Source organism: Peromyscus californicus, unplaced genomic scaffold (assembly GCF_007827085.1).
Source record: "Peromyscus californicus insignis strain IS unplaced genomic scaffold, ASM782708v3 Scaffold_13__1_contigs__length_99412109, whole genome shotgun sequence".
Classification (NCBI taxonomy): Eukaryota; Metazoa; Chordata; class Mammalia; order Rodentia; family Cricetidae; genus Peromyscus; species Peromyscus californicus.
Genome location: NW_026294424.1, coordinates 2,649,987 through 2,674,417, shown reverse-complemented (window position 1 = coordinate 2,674,417; position 24,431 = coordinate 2,649,987). Strand labels below are relative to the sequence as shown.

The window sequence follows — 24,431 nt, the reverse complement described above, 5'->3', positions numbered from 1 at the left end:
CTAGAGACTGGCTGTGGCTGAGTAGACTCTTCAGCTCAAAGCCCCGCAACCAGTCACTTATTGTGGGAGATCATGTATCCATCTAGAAAAACCCACCGGACACACTGTCATGCTAAGCAGGATGCTGGGGAGCCCTGCTCCTGAGTTAGCCACACCAAAGTCACTTTGGCATGTGACCGGGGCGGGGAGGGGACCAGGACAGGGTGGGATGGGGGAAGGGGCTCTCAAGCAGGGGATCCCCTTATGCTGTGCCAGCCACTCTCATTTTCTTGACATTATTCAGGTAACTTAAAAAAGAAAAAAAAAAAAAAATGAAGGGATGGCTTGTTGGGGGGGAAGAAGGCAAGAGTGAAAATTCATAATAAAACAACAAAATCTGATGAAAATTCGGTTAGTGGGTCTGTGGGTTGCTGATGAGACACTCTCCTATGCTCTGCTGAGCTGGGTGAGGAAGAAGAGGCTCACAGGCCTCTGGTAGAGGCCTCAGGTGCTAGGAGGTCCCAGACAGTTGCGCTCAAGGTCATAGAAACCATGACTTCTGCCCATAGGCTCCTTGTTAGAGGTCCCCCTATGTGGCACATTCTCCACACCAGGACCAGGGTGCACATCCCTAGAGTTGTACTGTAACCCCAGCAGGACCAGCAAAGCCCCTCATCACCAGGACACCTGCCTTTGCCGAAATGAAACTGTTAGCTCTGAATTCGCTTACTCAGCCAGGCCTGCAGGTAATTTAGTGAGCTCATTACTTTCCTTCCCATCCTCTCTATTTTTGAAAAGATGTTGAAGAAAGGCTTAATAGACTTTTCCCTTTGGTTCAGAAGAGTCCTGAGGTACCTAAGTCCATAGCTCTCCAGTGAGGGCATTAAGAAAGTGTGGCCACATCCATTCTTAGCATCTGTCCCTCTTGACCTCGGGACCCCAAACCCCCGTGTATAAGGCCTCACTGTCTTTGTATCTGGCACAGGGTAGAGATGGACCTCACCTTGGGCAGGGCATACTTGGGCAGCTTCATCAGGACGAAGTCATTGCGGCGATAGGAGACGTAGTATTTGGTTCGGTTTGTTGATGTCGCCTGGGGAGAAACACAGTGTTAAGGGACAGAATCTCCGGTGAATCGCCACTCTCAGGCAGTGGCCATGCCCTTTGCTTATCGCCATCATGGTCCCTCTTCTACAATGATGACAAGACTTCACCAGATGACTCACCTGTGAAAGGAGGGACTCTACAGTTTAGAGGTGTCCAGGCCTCCGTAGAACTGCTGTGACCTGGACACACCAAGGTCCTGGGGACTTGGAGAAAGGTCCCCATGGTGGGAAGGTCTGACACCCTTCCCCCACAGCAGCAGCTACCCACTGAAGTGGAAGGACAGCCCCCCGGAACTCACTCATCCACTCACTCTTTCACTCACTCACTTGCTCATCCAATCATCCACCCATTCACTTACTCCAAGAGCACCATCCCATCTCCAAAGAAACTGAGCTCAGAAAGCCAGTGTCACCCACAGCTGGCCCCGAGCCTTTCTCAGAGCTAGAATTTGAAGCTGTATTCTAGCCACAGGCACAGAAACCTGTACACACTGGGACTCACTGAGACAGAAGACCTCCAACAGGTGAGGGATGCTATGCCTGGCAGAGTGGCCCAAAGAAGTTGGTGGGCCCATTCCCAGAGCCCGTCTGGTAGATAAGCTCAGGGCCAGAAGCAGAGCCAGGTTTCCCTGTTCTCAACTCCTGGGGAGGCCACTGGGGTGCCTTGGTGGAGGATTAGTGTTCAAGGGCATGGCCACCCCTATCCTGCCAGGAACTGATTGTGAAGGCAGCAGGGCCTTCCATGAGGCATAGTGGGAAAGAGACCCTCATCTCCAAGGTCCTTCCCACCTGCAGGTGCTGGGGGCAGGGCAATGCACAGAGGCTTTGAAAGGCAGAGTCTGGGGGGTGGATTAGGGACAGGCTGCATTGCACTGTCCTGAACAGCAAAATCGGGGCAGGTTAGAGACCCACACAGCTCCTTCTATACTATCCATAACTCCTAGAGTGACCACACTGTGGGGAGCTGCTCACAGGCTAGAGCGAGTCAGATGGCTGGAGTCACAGTGCCACCTGTGGGTCCAGCGGGGCGCTTGTCTGTGTGAGTGCTGTGGTGTCTGGGGAGGGACCATCAGCCCAGGACATGGAGACTCAGCAAACAGAGGCTCAGTGGCGGTCTGGTGGCTCATCTCAAGCCAAGCAGTGGCAACTTGGCATCTGACACCTGTATGGTCTGGTGAGTGGCCCTCCAGAGCCGTGTCCCTCTGTCATCTTCCATCACCTTCTCAAAGCACAGCTTCAGAATAGTGGAAGCAGCAGCATCCCATCCCGGCCTCAGCTCTGTGGCCTTTCCTGCTCCAGGTAAACCGAGAAAGAGCTGCCATATCTAGGTGTGTCCTCCCACGGGCCTTCCACCTATCCCTTCTGGGGCAACCTTGCATTTACTCTAAGACTGGTGAGGCTCTGGGTCCGCCCCAAGTATGGCTTGCCAGAGAGGTTCTGGAGTCCTGTTGATTCCCAAGTTCGCACCATTCTACCAGGGCAGACCAAAGATGTGACTGTGGGACAAGAGACATGCCAGATGCCAGCTGTCCCTGGAAGGTGATGGTGTGTCACCTGGTCTGATGTGAGCCAGGCAAGGAGAAGCAGTGGGTCCCCACTGGACTACCTCAGCCCTGGTGGGGGAATGCCCAGAGAAGAAGTGGGATGCTGTCTAGTCCTAGGTGCAATGCTTGACAGGGCTTCTGTGTTTTCTGGGACTTGGTTTTCTCTCCAGCAACAGAAACCATTGTAGAATGGGAGTGGGAACCAGTGGCTACCAAAAGGGACAGGTTCGGGAACCCATAGGTAAAAATGCGGAGCATGGAGGACTTGATGGCCATGGCCACTGTTGACAGAGCTAGGACAAGTGGGGCTCAGGGCCCCTTGCCAGGCTGGGAGAGGATGGCCCATGCTGAGGGAGGAGTGCCATGGAGACTGGGCAGGGGAGAAGTATGGGAACCTGGAGAACCCTCTGCTGACAGGACTGGAGCTTTCTTGCAAGAAGCTCTGAGCTCGTATCACAAGGTTCCAGAGTGCAGAGCAGGGACCAGCAGTGGGATCCAAGGAAATGGCCTGTCTCTGTAGATGAGTTTGGAGATGGTGACAGTCAGTCTTGGTTGTTAACCTGATGGGATTTAGAATCACCATGGAAACCAACCCCTGGGCTTGGCTGTGAATGGTTGGCTGGTTGATTGGGGAGGGGGAACCACCCTAAATGTAGCCATGGGCAAGGACTGAACAAAGAGGGGAAGGTGATCCAGTCCCAGCATCCACTCTCTGCTCTCTGTGCAACCAGAGGAGAAGGTGAGCCAGTCCCAGCATCCACTTTCTGCTCTCTGTGCAACCAGAGGAGAAGGTGAGCCAGTCCCAGCATCCACTTTCTGCTCTCTGTGCAACCAGAGGGGAAGGTGAGCCAGTCCCAGCATTCACTCTGCTCTCTGTGTGCAACCGAACAGCTGCCTCACGCTCCTGCCGCCATACCTCCCCTGTCATATGGACTGTATCCCCTGAATTGTAAGGCAGAAGAAACCCTTCATCTTTATGGCATTCTTGTCCATACTTTGTTGGAGCATAAGAAAAACAGGACAATGATGGCCAGACAGTCTAGTAGGGCCCAGGCTTCCTACTCTAGAGGGGTCAAGAAGCTTCCCTGCCAGTGTTCTCTAGCATTTCCCAATTGGCCTGAGATATATATTGAGGTAGGGGAGGGCTGCAGCAGTGTGCAGAGCCCCCAGGATAAGACCCAAAGCATGAAAGGCACCAAGTGAAATATGTATACTTGAATTAGTGGGCCCCAGATGGTGGGGAGGAGCCTGATGGTCAGAGGGAGGAGTCAGGAACAATCTTGAGCCAAGGTTCTGGTGCCAGGAGCCTCTGTATATGCTCCAGCCACAGTACAGGCACAAAGACACTGAGCCCTGCTAAGTGGCATTTGGAAATGAAGTGCTGTTTTGTTGGTAAAGGCTCAGGCACTGTCATCTCCCAGCACCTGGAGCACTCACCTTCAGAAAGATGTACTCATCCTGTACAGTCAGGGAGCCACGGTCGATGGGGCCAGCGAAGGGTGCTGTGTGGGGCTGAGCTGAGCAGTTGTGGATCAGGCAGGTGAAGTACAGACAGCCTGCAGGAGACAAGAGCAGGCAGGACATGCAGACCCCACTGAGGTCTCCCATAGCAGGGAGGCCTCCTGGGCTCCCACCACTTTGTAACACCAGCACCTTGGCTTGGTCTGGAGCTTCACTTTTCAAAGGGCCTCACCTGCTATGATGCCTGCCAGCCCAGTGGGACCACGGACCACTCAAGATCTCTTGAGCTCCCAGAGAGGGACTGCTGGCATGTCAGAGAGCCATTGTCCACAGGAGGGGACAACCAGACAGTCCAGGAACCTCTCTAGGCCACACCCAGTCCAAGCCCCACCCTCTCACAGACCTGGGCACCTACTGGGCAGAAGTAGGTGGCTCTAGGCACCTTTCCCCTAACCGGAAGCCAAAGCTGCAACTGGCTGGCTGGAGGATAATGGAGTCGATAGGTTAGGAGATGGGACCTCAGGACTTTGAGGTCCAGTACAGCAAACTGAACTGGGGTTCTTCAGGAGGCTGCTGTCTCCAACCTGAGAGGTGTTTCCGGGACCATTGGAATTAGCCACACCGAGGACACTCCACTCACTCAAGCATTGGATTGTTTACTCACTGCTCAGCTATTTTCTCACTCACTCACTCACTCACTCACTCACTCACTCACTCACTCACTCATCTACTCACTCACTCATTCATTCACTGTTTCATTCACTCATCCACTCACTCATTTACTCACTCACTCACTCATCCACTCACTCATTTACTCACTCACTCACTCACTCACTCATTCACTCACTCACTCATCCATTTACTCATTCACTCACTCATCCACTCACTCACTCATCCACTCACTGTTTTACTCATTCATTCACTCACTCACTCATTCACTCACTTACTGTTTTACTCATTCATTCACTCACTCACTCATTCATTTATTCACTCATTCACTCACTCACTGTTTTACTCATTTATTCACTCACTCACTCACTCATCCACTTACTCATCCACTCACTCACTCATTCATTTGCTCACTCATTCACTCACTCACTGTTTTACTCATTTATTCACTCACTCACTCACTCATTCACACACTCATTCATCCACTCACTCACTCACTGTTTTACTCATTCACTCATCCATTCACTCATTCACTCATTTATTCACTCACTCACTCATTCACTCACTCACTCATCCACTCACTCACTCATTCATTCACTCACTCATCCACTCACTCATTCACTCCCTCACTCATTCACTCATCCATTCACTCATTCACTCACTCATCCATTCACTCATTCACTCACTCATCCATTCACTCATTCACTCACTCATCCATTCACTCATTCACTCACTCATTCACCCACTCACTCATCCATTCACTCACTCACTGTTTTGCTCATTCACTCATTCACTCATCCATTCACTCGTTCACTCACTCACTCTCACACTCATTCATGCACTATTCATGAGGAAACTGCTTGGAGGAAGGTCCTAAGCAGTGAATGACTGTCATGGAGGGCTGGCTCCTGGGAGCAGTGAGAACTGCAGCTCTAGAGAGAGGCAGATAAATAGAGGAGACCACTATTGGCGACAGCAGTGAGCATTATTCTGTCCATCACACAGGCAGAATGCCCACACAGGGGTGGACTCAGAGTATCTGGCTTCATTTTACAGTTCTGCTGGAGATGCTGAGGAGAGCCAATCAGCACTCAGTCTCAGGCCAGGGGAATGCACAGGAAAGCTGGGTGTTAGGATGCTGTGGAGTCCTGAGGAGTGACTGGCAGAAAAGTGGCCGGAGGATGATGGAGAAAACCCCATGACGGATAAAGGGGGACAGGCAGCCCCAGCTAGGCTAACAGAAGTGTGGTGAGCCTGGAGCAGGGTCCTCGGGAGGCCTGGCTGGCTGGAGGATAATGGAGTCGACAGGTTAGGAGATGGGACCTCAGGACTTTGAATGGTCTGCTGCTGGGCTCTGAAGACTGCTCCAGCAGGGCTCTAGGCAGGGGGCTGGTGAGTGGGGAAGTGAAGTCTTCAGGAGCTGGGGAGGGTCCCACTCATGAGCCCAGTTGGTCCAGGGCCTCTTGATGCAGAGTTCAGGCTGCTGCACACAGACTGCTTCCTCTAGGGTGGAGGCTCTGTGAAGGACCTAAACAGCCCTGATCCAAGGCTCAGCTCATCTTTTCCCCTGGGGCATAGCATGTCCGGACCCTCAGCCAGGCCTGCTGCCATGTGGAGCCTGCTGGGGATCACCTTTGTACATCCCCACGTGAGGTAAGTGTCCTAAGACCTGGCGACCCAATGGCCCCCTCTCTGAACTTTGCTCCATGCTTACCCAAACAGCAGCTACAGCAACATTTGGTCCCACCCTTTGAGGTATGGAGCCCTGGCTGATAACTTGGAAACAGCATATGTCATCATCTGGCAGCAGCTACCTGCACAGAGAACTAACCTGTGTGGACCCAATGGTTGCCACTACACATGCATCAACCCACTTCCTTTCCCCCTTCCTGCTTTACAGGGAGGAGGACCAGATTTACCTGCCCAGGATCCCCAGGACTCCACCTGGCTGGTGCCTATGAGCTGCATAGGACTGCCAGGAAAGACAATGACCTCTGTCACCTTCACAACACAAGAGACTAACATGCATATCTGAGTGGGCTTGCTCAGTGTGGAGGCTATAAGCTGCAGGAAGCTACTAGTTGGGGTGACCCAGCCTTGCCTGTGGGAGGGGAGTGACAGAGACCCTGAGCCATCTCAGCCCTCAGCCAGGCTGGGTGGGGCCATACAGTAGGAAACACTCAATGCTCAGGAGCCGGAACAAATTGCCCTTTTAATAGACTTTCCACAGAACTGGGCTCCTCCACTTCAATTCATCCCCAGCGGGAAACAAGTGCTTTTCCAATTATGACACACCAGGAAACAGTGAGGTCGGTCTACAGGGATGGCCACTGAGGATGCACCAGTGAACAAGCGAGGCTGAGCAGCATCCCTGGACAAGGATGCTCAGGGACACCCGTGGGTGCCCACCTCCCACTTACCTCCATTGAGGTCCTGTGCTTCCATGTGGACCAGGTTGGGGTCAGTGTCCACTCCAGACACAGCCCTAGAAAAGAATTGGCCAAAGGTAGCATCAGCAAAGGGGTGGTTAAACCCTCTCCTTGGGCTTCCATGGACCACATGGCCTCTCTGGGTCTGAGATAGCTCTTGTTCTGTGGGTCCAGAAGACACAATCCTCCCCACTAAACCTACAAGCTCCAACAGGAGCCTGGATGAGGCTAGATAAAGCTTGATGAAGCTAGCACCTGCTTGCTCATAGGACTGTTTATAAGATTCACCTCTTCTCCAGGGTCTCCCACCTCAGCTGAGGCACAGGCTGGGACCTCTGGCCCAAATCTACACAGAGGGAAACTCATAGGTACGTAGAGACATGCCCATGGTCACACAGCCCTAACAGGTTCACTGGGATTCCAACCAGGATCTGGATTTGAGTGGCTGCCCTTGATGGCTGACTGGTTAAGTTGCTCATCACAGGGGATGCTGGGAAAAACCCCTTCCACATTTCTCCCAACCCCTCTGTGTTGGCAGAGGCTCTGTGAGAACAGTATTCCTTCACCCTTGCCAACCTACACCAGGCTCCCCTAAGCCATGGTTGAGTCTTGGATCTCACAGGCCAGGGATTGTGTGACTTGTCCAAGGACGCAGGTGCTAGTCAGGGTGGCCTGAGGCTCCCACCAGGTCTGCTTGACCCAGAAGTCCTGCTCCTCTCAGAGCCCATATGGCCTGCTCTTAAGGTCCGTGTCTTAGGGACGCTATCGAGAAGCCTGTGCTGAGCCTGAGAAAGGCAGCCACAGGACACCCAGAGAAGCCCCACAGCACCTCAGGAGCCAGTGGAACCCATCTGCCAGCACCATCCCAGGCCTTGGGGACAGAGATCAGTAAGACACGAGGACTAAGGGGTCAGGAAGCTCAGGCTGGGACCTCTCCCAGCCAGCACATCCCCTCTTCCAAACCCCAGATGTGCTCATTTATATAGGAGAACCAGAGAAAAGAGACAAAGAAGGAGGGAAGGGGGAGGGGAGAGGGAGGAGGGAGAGGGGGGAACATATGCACATGGGCAGGAAGTTCTCTTCCTGGTACAGAGGTCGTAGGGACCCAGGCCATAGTTACATACACTGGCAGGTCCTGGGAGCAGGGGACATGCTAGGTGCCTTTTAAATACTCATCCACCCATAACACACTTAGTCCTTCATTTGCATTCATTCACCTATTCATTCACTTACTCATTCACTCATTCACTCCCTCACTCACTCATTTGCTCACTCATAACAAGGCACTGGCCAGCGTCTGCTCTTGTGGTTTTTACTCCAAGGTTGCTGACCACTGAGGGGAGGCGACAGTCCCAGAACAGGCACCTGCTGCTCACCCCCGCCCCCACTGGGGTCTCCTTAAGGAGCCGGTGTTGTTGTGTGCCTTCAGCACTGCTAATGACTCAGGCCTGAGACAGAGCAGAGGTCCTGGCGCTTTCTGCGGCCAATCCAAGGACAAAGCTGTCAAAACAACATTATCTGTGGCATACAACAGGGGCCGACCCTTGCCTGTCACCACATTCCAGAAGGGATCCAACCAGCGGCATTGCCAAGCATCCTATGGTTCTCCCACATAGCACACACAGCCCTGAGCCACAGGAGAAGCTTGTAGGCAGAGCCAATCTGACTTGTCCAAGGCTAGCCCTTTTGTCCCTGCATCCCAGGGCTGCTTTCTCTAGCCAGAGAGTCTCCATGAGCCAGGCTGGGACACTCCTTAACCTAGCTTGGGACAGGTGGCAGTGCTACAGTCTCCCTGAGGTCCTCGTGTCCACGGAGCTCAGAAATCACACTTCCTTGACCTTCGTCCCCACCCCCTGGGAGTGACTCCATGGGCAGTTTCTGCTCCTGACAAAGGACATCAGTGTGGGGCCTGTGATTAACAGCAGCCCTCTGGTTTCAGGGAGGGTACTCCAGTGGGCTGCTGCAGAGGGGCAATCATCACTTCCTCCTAGGAGCAGAGGGCACAGATGCCAGGAGTCAGTGTGCAGAACCAACTTCCGGTACATGGGAACCGAATCCTTGTGAGGAGAGCATGGAGTCACAAGAGGGTTAGAAGGGGCTGTTTTCAGCATGCATCCCCATAGGAGACAGGACTGTGGCCTGGCTGGGAGACCAGTACAACGTTTTGGGTCCATTTGCACTAAGACAGAAAGGGCATAAAGTACATGTATGTGTGTACATGCAAGAGAAACCCCATACAGGTAGGTGCTAGTCTAGAAAGGGAACCATGGTCACAGCCGGGTACAGTGTGAGCTCCGAGCCAGCTGCCCTGGTTTCCTGCTCCCCTTTTACTGCCTGGGACCCTAAGCAGGTGTCTGTCCTCTATGGTCTTGCCCGAACAGCTATCATGTGCCTCCTGAACTTCAGAGCTGCCTGACTGGGAAAGCTGCCCAAGTCCCTGAAAGGGCTCCCAGGAGGTCATGCCAATGGGGAGCCAGCACCCCTGGTTTTTGTCTGGGACCTGGGGCCCATTCCACCTTCATTCATCCTCTCCCCAGCTTCAGCCCTCGGAGGCTGCTGGGCACGCTGGGTCTTTGGTTCCTGGCAGGACTGAACATTGTGATGTCATGGGTCAGAGGAGTGAGCCCCAGGGTACTGGCCGGACAGGAAAGTGAGCCTAGGCAGACAGGGCCTGGGCAGTCCTGGAGCATGGGAGGTTGACACAGGGTACCTCTCAGGAGCAGATGGGGGTTGAGTTGGTGAGGAGTTGGGAAGAGGGCAACCAAGAGCATTGAGGCACCCTGAGCTGTACTGCGCCAGGGTCCCTGTGTTTTACCTCCTCCAAGTAGGTGGATACAGAGGACAAGGTGGGGTCTAAACATCTCTCAAAGTCACCAGGGAACAAAGTCTGAGGGATGCTGAGCCCCGGACATCCCCAGGAGCACACAGAGGACCATAGAGTTCCCCTAGGGTGAAGAGGAGGCAAGACCTGTGATAAAGGCTGGAAAGGACTCTCACCAGAACACGTGGTCCTTGGTCACCCGTTCCTGTAGAAGTGTCCACTTCTTCCCCAGGTCAGACGACACATACAGCTGCAGGGCAGACAAAAGAGACAGAGCTTTGTCAGAGAGGTCTGAGTGACAGGGATCTGCTACAAGGCTCCCCCCAGGGATGTCGCTCTCGTCCTGCAGGCACACCGGAGCTGGAGGCCAACCACCAAGGACTGAAGTCAAAGAGAGGACTCCACACAGAGGTCTTCTCACTCAGTCTGGCTGGTAGGCGAATTCTTGGGGGTGTCCGGCCCAAGCTGGACAGACAAACACCCAAGGGTCCCTAGGGTGGGTGCCTTCTCCCTTTCCAGCTTGGGGTGGTGCATGTAGTCTGGCAGATTCACGTGGGACCCCTGCCTTTTCTTTTCCTCTTCCAGCCCATCTCAGGACTTCCCTGAGTCCAACTCCCACTGTGGGACATTTCTGCACAGGCCCTGGTGACCTCATTGGACAAGAATCGCTGCTGTCTGCAGGCAGCCAAGGAAGAGGCTATTGGTTGAGGGTGAAGAGCATATCCAGTGTGGGCTGTGACTTCATCCCTCAGGCAGGTCAGGGAGAAGTTTTGAGTAGAGTGGCCTTGGCTTCCTGCTGGCCAGGCCCTCTGTCTGTTATGATGAGGGTGGGGCAGTGGGAAGGACCTGAAGGAGGCAGACTGACTTCCCCTCTCCAAACGGTCAGTCTCACTCACAGCTGGCCAGCTTCGGTGCCCAGCAGTAGAACAGGTAACCCAGGCATGCATTTGCTACACAATAAACACAGTGAACCCCAACACACACCTCCCTCATTCTCCTATGTACCTGGCCCTGCCATCTCATGTCTTCCTTAAATGGTTTTCATGCCAACCCTTCCCATACTGAGAGAGTAGGCATGGACATGACTAGTCTGTCACCACTGTCCCCAGGGCACCTTTTACTTGCATTCTTGCATGCGTTTTATGGGTGTCTCCTCCAGCGCTGACTTATTGTGCCCTTCCTCTGTTCCTGGAGACATGTGGACATTGAAAGGCCCTTTGGTCCCACATGATTCTGCACATTGAGGTCCATCTTCATCTGAACGAGGTCCAGAGCTGTGTGGTACTATCTGTTACCGGCAGCTGTCTGTGGCTCAGCCTCTGCTTTCTGTGCCTGTATGGCACTTGGTTCCCTCACCCATCAAACATCATCCTTGGCAGTGACATTCTGAAGGGGGAGCCTGTGATTCCAGCAGGCACGGTTTCTATCAGAGCCCTTCATCCACAGCTGCAGGATTATGCCTAGGTCCCAGGCTCTTCTAAATTTCAGTTTCCTGCTTTAAAAACTAGGACTCCACATCCCTGCCTTAAAAAGGTGTAGTGGATATCTCAATCACCTCACAAAGTGGCAGCATCTGGGCAATGTGCCGTGGAAGCCCCTCAGCTCCGAACAGTGCACCGGCAATCGGCCCTGGGTTTGGAGCCCCCAGCTCCAGGCTCTCTTTCTTCCACTCCATTTCCCATCTCCGTGTACCCTTGGTTGCCTGGCTCACCTGCACCACTGCTGAATGGATTCTTGTCTGCCAGGTATGCCAGTGAGTTTTCTGAATGAATGAGCACATTTGGCCGTGGGGCAAGGGCTAGTTAGAAAGGGCAGGAGATTAAGTATTTCTGGCTTGGTGGACTGAGTGGTCTCTATGGGAACACTCACCTCTCCTGAGCAGAAATTGAGAGAGTTGTGAGTGCAGGCTAGACACGTAAGCATGGCTGGATGCCAAAAAGCTTAACAGGTAGCTGGACGTTATGCTCAGACACCTGCTCTGGAGCACATGAGAGGAAAGCATTGCCTTCCATTTGTAAAAGGGCTTTAAAAAGGGAAGTTTTCCTCCCTAGGATGACTGCCAGGCAGACAAGGTACTCCTGTGCCCAGTGGAGCCCTTGGACATGGGCCTGGCATGACCTAAGGGTCAACAACTACCAAGGCACATGGCTCACTGTGGCTGTGAGCTATATCAAACACTGTTTCACTGAAATCCTACCCCCCACACACACACTCAAGTCCATACAGACACATACACTCATGCACATACACACTTACCAGCACAACCATTAGATGAACAATTTTTCTGTCTTTACAAGATGAGAAAACTAAGGCTGTGAGAGGTAAGCACATCCATCACTGTAACAGCATTTGTGCATAGCAGCAATTCCCATCTCATGGACCCAAGTTCACAGTACTATGTCAATGGTGAAGCTGTGTCCCTAGGAAGGATGGCTGGTCATCCCTGGCCCACTCTCTGGGTCACCTGAATGACTGGAGCTTGCCCCTTTCCACCTCATGACTCAGGTTATCCACCTGCAAATTGGTAGAGCATTGCTTACATCCACAGCCAGTCAGTCAAGAAGACAATCATTTAGGGGCCTAGTGACAAAGTTTCCACATAAATGCATTATCATTGTTATCACCACCAATGTGCTGTGTTTATGATGCCCATCCCAGAGCTTTATGGAGCCTTTCCAGTTCATTCTCATGGGGGACAGTGATTTTACTATCCACCATCAATTGCTGCAGAAATAGAATGCTTCTGCTTAATAAAAGATAAACGCTGATAATAAACAATAACAAACATCGGAGGGGTACCCTAGTTCCTGTAGCTAAAATCTGCAGAGGTAGCCTGTGGCAGGATGGTAGATCGGCTCCAGGGGGTGTATCTCAGGAGAGTGATGGAATGTGCTTTAAGGCATTGCTGCCCTGAGAAGGGGTAAGGTGAGAAAATGCAGCCAAGGCAAGGAGAAGATGATGTTAAGGGAAGGTGCACCCTAGGAGTACACATCAGTGACCTTCATATGAGGCCAGAGGGGCAGCATCTCTGCCCTGGTCTGTGATAGCATCACTATTAAAGATCCTCAGTTTTCATCCCCCCATTACTCATAATGCCTTGTTGTCTTCATAGGTGGGGACACTAAGGCCTGTCATTGCACTGACTCCCTTGCAGCTAGACTGCTGGGTCAGAGGAGGAATAAATTCACAGAGTTTGGAAAGCTAAAGCAAGAAGAGGCATTTTCCTTTCTTCCTTGGGGTACTTCTGGTGTCTAGCATGTCCCGGACGGCATGCTCAGCTATGGGGTGCAGAGGCAAATGTCCACTCTGCTTCTGCATAGCTGCTGGGGATCTGAACTCAGGTTCTCGTGCTTGTGCAGAAAGCACTTTGCAGACCAAGCCATTTCCCCAGACCCAGAAGAGGTTCTTGACTGGAAGAGGAAAAAAATGTAAGGAAAAGCAAAGCAAAACAACGTGCATCTGACCCTATCTTAAAAGTAAGTAACCTCAGCTCTGCCAGCAAGCAGATCCACAGCTCAAGCCTAAGGAGATGAGGCTGTGCGTGGTGAGACAGTAGGCCCCAGAGAGCTGGTTAGGAAGGGCCTCCTGGTCCCAGGAGCCAGCTAAGACTTGGAAGGAATATATATTGGGTGTCAGCCAGGAAGTCTGGCCAGACTGAAGTAAGGTACCTCAGATTGGGTCCCAAATATGACATAGTGAGGAAGGAACAGAGGAAGGCAGGATACCCCAAGTGAGGTAGAGTCTTTGTCAGAGCAAGGGCAGACATCTAGGAAGAGAAGAAGGAATGGTGGGGGAATGGGAGAGCAGGGGGAAAGAGTCAGACAGTGACAAACTTAGTCCTGTTCCTATCGTGTTTGTGCTTGCCCTGGTGGCTTGGGGCTTGGTGTATGACTCTGGTCAAAACTGAAGCTGGTAAAGTTTCTGTGTTTTGTTCCACCCATGTGGTGAGAACAGCATGCTCCCCAAATGAGAGCCACATGGATGCCAGCACCCTAGTAGCCAGGAACCGCATGCAGAGGATTCCAGCAAAACCCAGCAGAGTCCCAGCTCCCAGAAGACCCAGGACCAATTCCCAGTGCACTGAGCCAGGGGGCTTCACGATGTCTGTCTCTCAGCACAGTGTCTGGACGCCTGGCTAACAGCAGGCTTGTAGAGCCAGAGTTGGCATGATTCCACTACACACCCAGATTCTTGGACATCCGAAAGCGTTGACAGACCACCAAGCCCCCCCAAAAAAAACTCAAGATGGCCATCGCTTACTAATTTCCCCAAATCCCTCATTCCTTTTATAACAGCAATTAAACCTTTTTCCTCTCCTTTCTTTCCTTGTCATCACAGAAAAGAGCCAAGGAAAATAACCAAGGTTTCAGCTCCATTAATTTTTCAGGGCACCATAAATTAAAGAGCAATTGCAACACAGTCAATTTCTTCAGGAAAATAACTCGCCGTAGCCACGCTTTAGTCTAATTACATGGAAGGCTAAGTAGCACTATTAATACCCAGAAGGGTGTGAAGCCCTGAGGGAAAGGGATAGGAACAGACAGGCAACCACAGGCCAGGGACACTAGACAATATGTGTTAGACCTTGCCAAGGAGGCTGGACTCTGGGAAAGCTGGGCCTGGCCACCACCACTCTTCACTTGGGGCTCTCTTACTTGGCTGCTCCCTGTTAGTAGGAATTTATCATTAACCCATATGTTTATTCATGTAACCAACTGCTCTCCATCCACCTATCCATCAATCCATCCATCTATCCATCCACCCACCTATCCATCCATTCACCCACCCACCCATCCATCCATCTACCCACCCACCTCTCTACCCATCCATCCTTTCCCATGTCCATCCCCAATCTTCCACCTTTCCCCTCATCCATCCATCCATCCATCCATCCATCCATCCATCCATCCTTTCCTATGTCCATCCACAATCTATCCACCCAGCATATATTTTCAGAAAACACTTGAAATTAAGATGGTGAAATATAAATCTAACACAGCTACCTTCAGAGAACTCAGCCCTGGTTTGTGTGGGCTGGAGACTGGGACCAAACACTAGCAGAAACACACAACTGCGTGTTAGCACCAAGGAAGAGACACAGGGCCCTGGAAGAACATGGAAGGTGGGACCATGCTGCTGCACTTCAGTTACATATGTTCATTCATCTAACCAACTGCCATCCATCCATCCATCCATCCATCCATCCATCCACCCATCCATCCTTGGATGGATCCATTCTGGCCCTCACACTTGTCCTTGTCCCAGGGGCTGATGAATAGCAGTTTCCACTGGCTGCTGTTCTGGCCTCTGATGGGGTACAGCCAAAAGAGGCAGGAGCAGAAACTGGCTGGAGGGAAGGGAGGGGAGGGGCCGTGGTTCTTCTTCCTGCTCCTCTCCCTGATGGCCACAGTGTGGCCGGCACTACATAGCTGTCACCAGGGCCAGCCTCCCTTACCGGGACCTTTCTCTTGCCTGCTGTATGGTGTGGTGGCAGGCTATCCTTCCGCTCCAAGACAGGTATATTCTGATCCTTAGAACTAGTGACCATGGCCTCAGATGGCCCCAAATGGCTTTCTAGAGGTGCTTTTTAGGATATAGGGATTATCTGGTGGGTCTGGGGTGGAGCTGCCTCTGTCTTCATGAAAGACTGGGACTGTGGGAGGACTCAGAGATGTAGTCATGGACACAGGTACACTAAACATGTCCATGTACACATGCGGGGGGCATTCGAAGGATGGACAGAGACTTAACCTGGCTGCCCTGGAAGATACAGCAATGCCACTTTAACCCAAAGCACATGGCGACCACCAGGTCTGGGAAAGGGGAGACCAGCTCTCTCCAGAGTCTTAGGGACACTTGACTTCAGCCCAGAGATACTAATTTTACACTTTTGGCCTCTAGGTCTGTGACAAACACATATGTGGTCACTGGCCACCATGGCTACAGGAAACTATCCAGTGCCCCTCCACCTGAGCATCTACTAGCCTATGGCAGAGGAGAAGAGGCAGAGGGCAAGGGTCTGACATTATCTAGAACCTCCTTACCCAGCTCACAGGCCTCTATGTGCCAAGGGCCACTCACTGCCACCTCCATTTATTCTAACACACACCCATGATATCAGTGTGAGACTCCCTGTACTGACAGGGGCTATGTGTATGTTAATAAGGGCAGTGTTGAGGTGAGGCAAGGCTCTGCCTCACCAGTTGGGGGTTCGGAGTCCCCTGACAGGAAGAGCTGCTTCTGTCCTGGTGTTTGTCTGACTGGGTCATGTGGCCTCACATCCCATGTTCCCTTACCTTGCTGTCTTTGGTGTAGGCAAGAACCTTGTCCTCCTCCTTCGGGTGGAAGAGGAGGGTCTCCACGAGGAAGGGGACAGGATACTTCTGGAAGGTGGTGCCCTCGTCGGTGCTGAGGAAGAGGCTCTGTTCCCGGTCACCAAGGGACGAGCTCACCAGGATGATCTGAAACACAGAATGTGAGGCTGAAATCGAGGTTACTGCTGGGAGGGGTGTTCTCCTTCACTGCACCCCCACTCTTTCATGGAGGCTCCAAGCAGGCACTGTAGCAGAGCTGAGGCTTGACCTGGAATCCTGAAGTTCAAGGTCTCTACCATACAGGAAAGTCGGCTCTGGAGAGAGCTGAGGCAAGTGTGGGTGTGTGGGGGAAGTGGGTGACGGGAGTGGAGGTGTTGGCCTGAAGAAAAGAATGAGGAGTTAGATGGGTGACAGTGTAGAACTCAAAGGGAGGATGGGGGTGGGAGGGTTACTGCAAGGCCACTGCAGTCAGCTAACTAGTGTCCTCTGAAAAGATGTACCCATACTCTAAGCCTGGGAGAGCGAGGGTTGAGAGCACACCCTGCTCTAAGACCTTCCATGCTGCGTAGACAGTGGGTCTGGAGCTCTTCCTTGCTTGCAAAGAGTCCCTTTTACCAGCAGCATTTGGCCCCATTTTGAGCACAGACACAGGGGCGGATGTCTGTCCCTTGGTGGGCATGTAAACATGACCACCTGGCCGGCGAAACGACCTATTCCTAAAAGCAGACAGGTGGTCCACCCTTGAGATTCATCAAAGTAAACCGGCCCCTATCTGAATGCACTACACCACACTGGGAAAAACATGCCAGGAATTTACCAGGCACAGCAGACTGAGGAAAGGGTGCAGCACCCTTCCCCGGACTCCATAAAGTGAAGAGGTCACCTGACACCATGACGGTGACCTGTCGTCTGACTCACGTGTGTATCAAGGAGCATGAAGCAGAGAATTCCCGACCACCTCGAAGTTAACTCAGTTCCCACGGTTGACGGGGCCAGCTCTGACTGCTGGCCTGACATCCATTCATCATCCATCCGTTCCTCCCTCTGGATCTGGTCCTGCCCTCCATCTTACAGTCTCCACTGTTCTGCACCTCTTCCCTGAAGTGGGATTGACCCTGAAGCTCAGCTCAACCCTGAGCCTGTGGCTGACTTAGCAACACAGCATCCAGCTCGCTTCATTATCTTGTTCCCATAGGGACTTGCCTTCCATGCCCCCCTTGTATCCCCCACGTGGGCGTGCGCATACACACACACACACACACACACACACACACACACACACACCGGCGACTTTCTGCTTGCCTTCAGCTAGGTCTCTAGACTTCTTGAACTCAGCTGCAGGCTCTTCAGTTCTTTGTATCCATGCTGTAACCTAGTGTTTTAGTGAGGGTTTCTATCACTGTGATAAACACTGTGACCAAAAGCATCTTGGGCAGGAAGGGGTTTGTTTCAGCGGACAATGCTCAGGTCACACACTCTGTCATAGAGGCCATGGAGGAGTGCTGTTCACTAGCTTGCTCAGCATGCTTTCTTACAGCACCCAGCACAGAGCGGGTACTACCCATAGTGAACTGAGTTTTCTCATATCAACCCTTAATGAAGAAAGTCTCCCACAGGCCAATGTGGTGTGGGCATTTTCTCAGGTGAGGTTCTCTCTTCTCAACATGACAAAAAACAAGCAAGGATACCTACCTATAGAGATAGTCAGATAGATAAACCAGACAACCTACCTATAGAGATAGGCAGGTAGGTAGATAAACCAAGACACCTACCTATAGAGATAGGCAGGTAGGTAGATAAACCAAGACACCTACCTATAGAGATAGGCAGGTAGGTAGATAGATAAAAACATGTGCACATGCATATCCATCTTCTGTGTGTTATGCAATCGTGATATGAGAGTTAATATTGGTAATTAAGATTGGAATAAAGAACCAGTATTCACCTTGGCCAGCTATCTAGGGAATCGGGACTAGTTGGCGATTGCAGCCAATAGATTGAGGTGGCCTGTGAACTGAATCCTAGTCAGTACATTCTGACATTGTGAAAGATGGAAACATGTCCGTTCATCTTCCTGACACAGCACAGTCACAACAAGGACCAACCTTACTTGGGAGAATGGTCACTGGTGACAAGTGTAGGACCTCAAGAGGAGGCCATCGTAGATTTAGGGTAAGTCCTCCAACAGTGTCCTCATAAGAAAAGACAAGAGCACAGAGATGGTGACCTGGGGCTGCTGGACACATGATGGTAGATGAGGCAGAGAACAAGGTCCCTGGACCTCCTGGGGTGGAATCCAGCACACCCTCCCTTGGATGACCAGCCTCTACCCCGAGAGAACAGTCCATACTCAATCCTTAGCTTTGGCAGGAGCTCTGCTCAGGATGAAGGGGGATGGGCATCTGGTTTATATTTCCACAACTTGAATTTGGTTCTGCTGGAGGCAGGTCCCCAAGAGGCTCACAGGAGTGGGCCATTGGGAGACTCTGGCAGCTTGGTCTTGTGGGGAATGCCACCTCCCTTCAATGTGCACACCATACCCCTCTGTGGAGTGTCCGAGGTGACAGGAGGCCCACAGGCTGGATGAGCATTCCAGGTCCTATGTGGCTCTGAAGCCAGCAGATGAATCTCCGTGACTGGGGTGATCTGCCTCATCAAAGCCTCCCAAGGAGAAGTCACCACTATATCCAGCTTTGTGGTGGGCAGGACCCTCAGGGAACCCTGGTGTGAGGCCTTCCTGTGCACTGGGAGGCCACCCGACCCACCATCTTTTACCATTTCTTTTTATGCTGTCAAGTCCCCATGGATACCTTCTCCTTTGGGCTGCTTGGGGCTCCCCTCTGCCTCATGGAATAGTCAAGAAAGGTAGCCGAGACCCTGCTGTCATACTGTGGGTCTCAGGAGGGCTTCAGAGTTGAAAGGGGAGAGTTGGAGAGCTCCTGACAAGCCAGACCTTAGGGTCAGGGGGCCTGGGTAAGCTGGGAAAGTGATCCCCCACACAGCATCCAGGCAAGGGGTGCTGGAGCCATTGACTCTGCAATCCCTGAAACACAGCAGTGATGGCAGAGTGAGGACTGGTCCCATGCCATGAACTCTCCAATCCCAGTCCACTGTCTACCCCCAGACCACCGGCATCAATGAAGCCCCCAGAAACTCTCCCGGTTCTCCATAGTCCCCGGAAAGAGTCCTCCCTCATAGGCAGTGCCTTAGGCCCTTTTGGGTCTGTGCTCCTGCCTCCCATTTGTGCTGTGACCTCTGGTGTAGTCATGGCTGACTTGTAATCAGTCCCCTTCTCTTGTGTGCAGACTCAAGTCCTTAGGCAGGCCTCCCTCCCTCTGGGCCAGCAGCACTTCGCGTAACAATGTTGTAACCATAGAACTCTAAAAGGGAGTTTTTGTCCTATCACCACCTCTGCTTGCTAGGTGTGGAAACTGAGGCACAGAGAAGGGAAAGAGATGTCAAGTTCACGTGGTTCATCAGGAGGAGCCAGGGTTGAGGTCTAAGCAGCTGACGTGCTCTGTGGGGGCGCTATGGTGGGAGAGACACTCTGCTGGGTCTGGAGCTGGGGTGGGGCTGGCTGGCAACCAGCAGAGTTGGAGAAGACACAACTTCCAGGAGGGTGCAGGGCACTGAGACTAGCCTCTGTCTGGATGCTGCTGCCATGGCCTTTCAGAGGTCAAGCTTATCTTGAGAAGACAATGAGGATCAGTGGGCTGCACAGAGCGCTTGCTCCGATCTAAGTGAGCCGATGATAATCCCATCACACTTTCTTTCCAAGGAATCTTAACGAGCTCCCTGGGAACATTAATTAGTTTCCTCCAGCACAAAAGCCCACTATCTCTGTTCAGGAAGACCTGGGAGAGATTCTGTAATGGAGAAAAAGAGATGAGCCTGCAGGTGTGGAGGAGCAGGGTAACTCAGGGAAGGGCCTCGGAGTGGTATTAAGAAGGGATACAGGGTGGGAACACAGGGTGATGGATACCGTCCCCTGTGCTGCAGTGACTGAGTTATAAGAAGCTTGTGGCACTCTGCAATGCCATGTGATGTCCTACTAAGCAGGGATGAGTGACCGTAGAGAACACCCTGGGGCTGCGGAGGAAGCCAGAGCAGAGGTCAGCCTTAAATGGAGCATTAGGATTCCAGATTTTGCTTAAATAAACGTATTTGTAGTGGTTCCAGGTGGAAGATGTGCCGATTGCCACAATGATGGCACCAATGTCAGTCAATTAGTATTATCCAAACACCCCACTGGACTCAGATGCCATTGGCTTCCTGGTTCTGTCCCAGGACCTCACAGCAGACACCATGTGATTAGGTGGTCAGGTCTTCTTGGATCCTATTGGGGACAGATTTAGCTTCCCCTGCTTTGATTGTGTGGCAGTGGAGAGGCAGGCAGATTGGTTCCTGCAGGGGTCCCTCCAGGGAGCCTCGCAAGTGTGTTTCCCACATTCGCCTGTGATCTTCCAGCAAACACCACTGCGGTAGTACTTGCTAGAAGATCACATGGGGAGGTATTGTCACCAGGACACGCTGTGGTCCTGTGCCATGCTGGCAGGCGGCATTCGTCAGGCCCCTTTGCTGTGGCTTGCTCGTGGGTCCTCTTTGGAGTGGGATAGCATCCCGCCTCCCTAAGGGCGAAGCCGTTATGAAGCGACTGGAATTCTGCACTAGAACCGGCCCCGCCTCCCCGGCTATTTACTTAATCATTCAGTTATATCACCGGGGGCTCATGAATATTTATTTTAGACATCGCATTGTAATTCATAAACTGTTTGCTCAAAGCATCCAGCTGTAGCTCTCAGGAACTTTCGGCTCCTCCCTGTGTCCCTTTGGTGCATCCTTTTGTCCTTCCTTAGATAATCCAAACTATGTGTAGACACCTGAACAAGAAGAAAGATGACACAAGGCACCCAGACATCCTGTGTTTGGCTCACCAAACACCCGCTTGACATCCTTTCTCCACCCCAGGCTCTCGATGCGCCCCTGGTTTGGCTAATCTTCTTCCCAGAACCCATATGCCCCTCATTAAGGCTCTTTCCCATGATGCATTCTAACACTGCAACTGCTTGCTACGGGCCTCCTGTTTGGAATGCATGCTCTGAGTAACTCCTCTTTCGTACCTCTGGTGACCACCAGCACAGGTGTGGGTGGGGTTGGCAATTGGTCCATTCTGGGTGGATCGGGGATAAAATGCATGCTTGGATGAGGGAATGGCCAGTTACACCTCCACTTGGACTCCCATAGGATCCTGTGTTTGTTTTTCTCTTTGGGAGAATATCCTCATGAATATTCAAGTAGCCTAGAGGCCAACAGCTAGAAAGCCTCATTCACTTCTTCCTCCTCACTGCTCCCAGTAGCACACATTAGTGAAGGCTCATTCATTCATTCATTCTTCTATGGCTGCTGAACCATGAGCAAGAGGGGGGGCCTTCTCTGAGGAGGGTGCACACAGCTGGGCCTTGAATGGGTAGATTTGACTGGCAGACCAGGGTAGTGAGGTCATGGGACAGGGTCTCAAAAGCAGGGTCCCTGGCCCACCTCCCATCTCCACCCTAGGCTCTTGTAACAGTCACCCCCGTTCTGTATTTCTGCAGTGGGCTGAGACAGTAGACACCTTGCCTTTCTGGGCATGTGCTGCTCCCTACACAGATACACAAGAGGATGGAGACACCCCAACTCGGATGACTGAGATGCTGTCCTTGGACTTCTACCGTGATTCGACACCACATATGAACAAACTAAAATAGCTCCCTTCAAATGTTCTGAGTGCAAACTCCCAGGCAATGATGTTCTACCTGCAGGTGGCCCCATGCCAACCAAGCTGTGGGTGGGGGCAGGGCCTTACCCCAACATCGGCTTGTCAAACAGCTTTCTTCTTCCAAGGCTCTCTCCAGAGGATGCCTCTTCCAGGAGACCCTCCCTGGTACAGTCAGTGCGGCTCCCTGACCCTCACCCAGAATCGCCTGCACCATGAACCTTGTGGCCCCTTGTGTTCTTTCTAGGGAAGCCTCCCACGGCCTGGCAATGTGGGGTCTATCTGCTATAGCCCTGTCCCAGCCCGGACAACTCAACTGGCCCTGAGTAGGTGCTGTGACTTCATTACTGAGTAAGAGCCCTGGCTTGGGCCATCACCCCCGCAGGTGGGCCCAGGGCTCTGCCTAGGTGACCCTGAGGTGAGAGGGGCCAAGGGCCCAGCAATCTCATCAGGGTCTATTTTCAGCCTTTGGGAAGAGGGAAGAGAAAGTGCTGACAAGGATAGGAGTATGAGGGCAAAAAGCAAATCAATTAGTAGCGCGTGGGCGGAGGTGGGCAGATTGCACTTCCAAATTGAGAGGCAGACTCTATATTCAATGGTGTATTTTTACCGCTTACTATTCTGGGGCAGACATATGGTACCTGAGCTAGGTCCTGGGGGCTGTGAGGCTGGGTTTCCTGAAATCAGAGGCAACGTGTTCAAACATGCTGTGGGAATATCTGACACATTCCTTTGACTGATGGCTGGGCAGTTTAAAGCCTGAGCCTCAGGAAAGGCTAGTAAGCTTCAGGGCCCAGCCCAGGGTCAGGAGTATGGGTCAGAGAAAGGTGTTTAGAACCCTCACAGCATATCTGCCAAGGAACTGCAATTGCCCTCATTTCTCAGAGGAGATGCTGCGGCCAGAGATGCTGAGGTCCTGGTGTGTGGAGTTCACCATTGGCTTGGTTGCACCAACTTCTCTCCCTTCATGTTTCCCTGAACCACCCAACTGATGCCTAGGGCATGGTTGCTTCTGTCTGGAAGGCAACTAGCAAGCACCAGGGGACTTGATACAGCAGGAGAGTCTATGAAGGCCTCTCTCCCTACCCCAAAGGCCAGAAATGGCTCCCAGAAGTCTACACATCACCAAAGCGTTGGGGATAGATTTCTGATTACATGAAAGTTCCCTGGACCTTTCTCCCCCTGGTCAGGGTTCTTTTAAGACTATTCTGTCAGTACGCACACATGCTCTGATACCCTATTGCAGTGAACGCCTCCTCCAAAGTACCTCTGTTCCTCGGGCCTACAGAGAGAGAGAGAGAGAGAGAGAGAGAGAGAGAGAGAGAGAGAGAGAGAGAGAGAGAGAGAGAGCACTTACAGACATTCTGGGGTGTTGACCATGAATGACCCCACCCCATTGCCCTGCTGCAGCAGACAGATGGCTTCTACAGAAGGTCCGTGCAGCCTCCACACAAAGGGCTTGGAGCAGCTCCTGGCAGAGACGGGGCAGATTGGGCAGGACCTGTGCTGGATCCCAGTTCCCATGGCCGTATCAGGAATCCTGACTGCTTAAGGGTCTACATGCCTTCTTCGGGGGCCCAGATTCAGTCAGGTCTCCTTCCTGTTTGCTGTGGTTCTTGGGACACCAGTTTGGACCTCCCGGTCTGATGTGTCCCTGTGACTGCTTCCCTTGGAGGCTTCTTGTGGTTTCTCTGACCACCAACTGCTGGATGTCACCTCCTCCCTGGTCCACTTCCTGCCATGGAACCTTTCAGCCCATCTCTTCCAAAAGGCAGTGCTAACACCCAGCCTGCCCCAATGACACACATCAGATTGCAATCACTTATGCGGGGCTTACAGAAAACACAAAAAAGTATATGTCATCCTTGCTTGCCAGAGCCCTGTCCGGCAGCCCCACAGACCTTCCTCTCTCTCCATTATGCCTATATGTGTGATTGTGTGTATGTGTTGGGGTGGAGGGGGGTGCTGCCTGCCCAAGCCTCAAGACTGGTGTCACCTGTCTACGGAACACCCCCCCACACACACACACACACATACACACCAACGTTCCTGGCCAGCCAGATGGAGCCAGCTGGGAACTCAGGGAACTTGATTTTGACGGCTGGAGATGCAGACAGTGGAGACAGAGAGGCACCCACCCCCACATCTGAAATTAGAACCTGCTAGAATCTCATCTGGGCCTGAGTGAGTCATGAGTAATTAGAATTCTCCAGCCCGGCGCCTTTCTCATCCCCCAAGACTTGCAGATCAGGGGGGTGGGGTGGGGGGTAGGGGGTGGCACCCTGAGGTGGGATCTCTGGAGCGGCAGAAGGGGTCATCTGTTTGGTAACCCCCTGGAGACAGGTTGCCTGAG

General features: G+C 52.4%; 1 protein-coding gene across 4 annotated transcripts in view; it reads right to left on the bottom strand.

Moving 5' to 3' along the window:
- Sorcs2 (sortilin related VPS10 domain containing receptor 2) overlaps positions 1–24,431 on the bottom strand; it is a 390,666-nt gene that overhangs the window by 46,395 nt on the left and 319,840 nt on the right. For all 4 annotated transcript variants that reach the window (XM_052736096.1, XM_052736097.1, XM_052736098.1 and 1 more), the window contains exons 4-8: positions 16,306–16,470; positions 10,186–10,259; positions 7,180–7,244; positions 4,067–4,185; positions 983–1,072 (exon numbers count right to left, since the gene is read on the bottom strand). In XM_052736096.1, the coding sequence (XP_052592056.1) occupies positions 983–1,072; positions 4,067–4,185; positions 7,180–7,244; positions 10,186–10,259; positions 16,306–16,470 (513 nt within the window). The remainder of the gene's footprint in view (positions 1–982; positions 1,073–4,066; positions 4,186–7,179; positions 7,245–10,185; positions 10,260–16,305; positions 16,471–24,431) is intronic.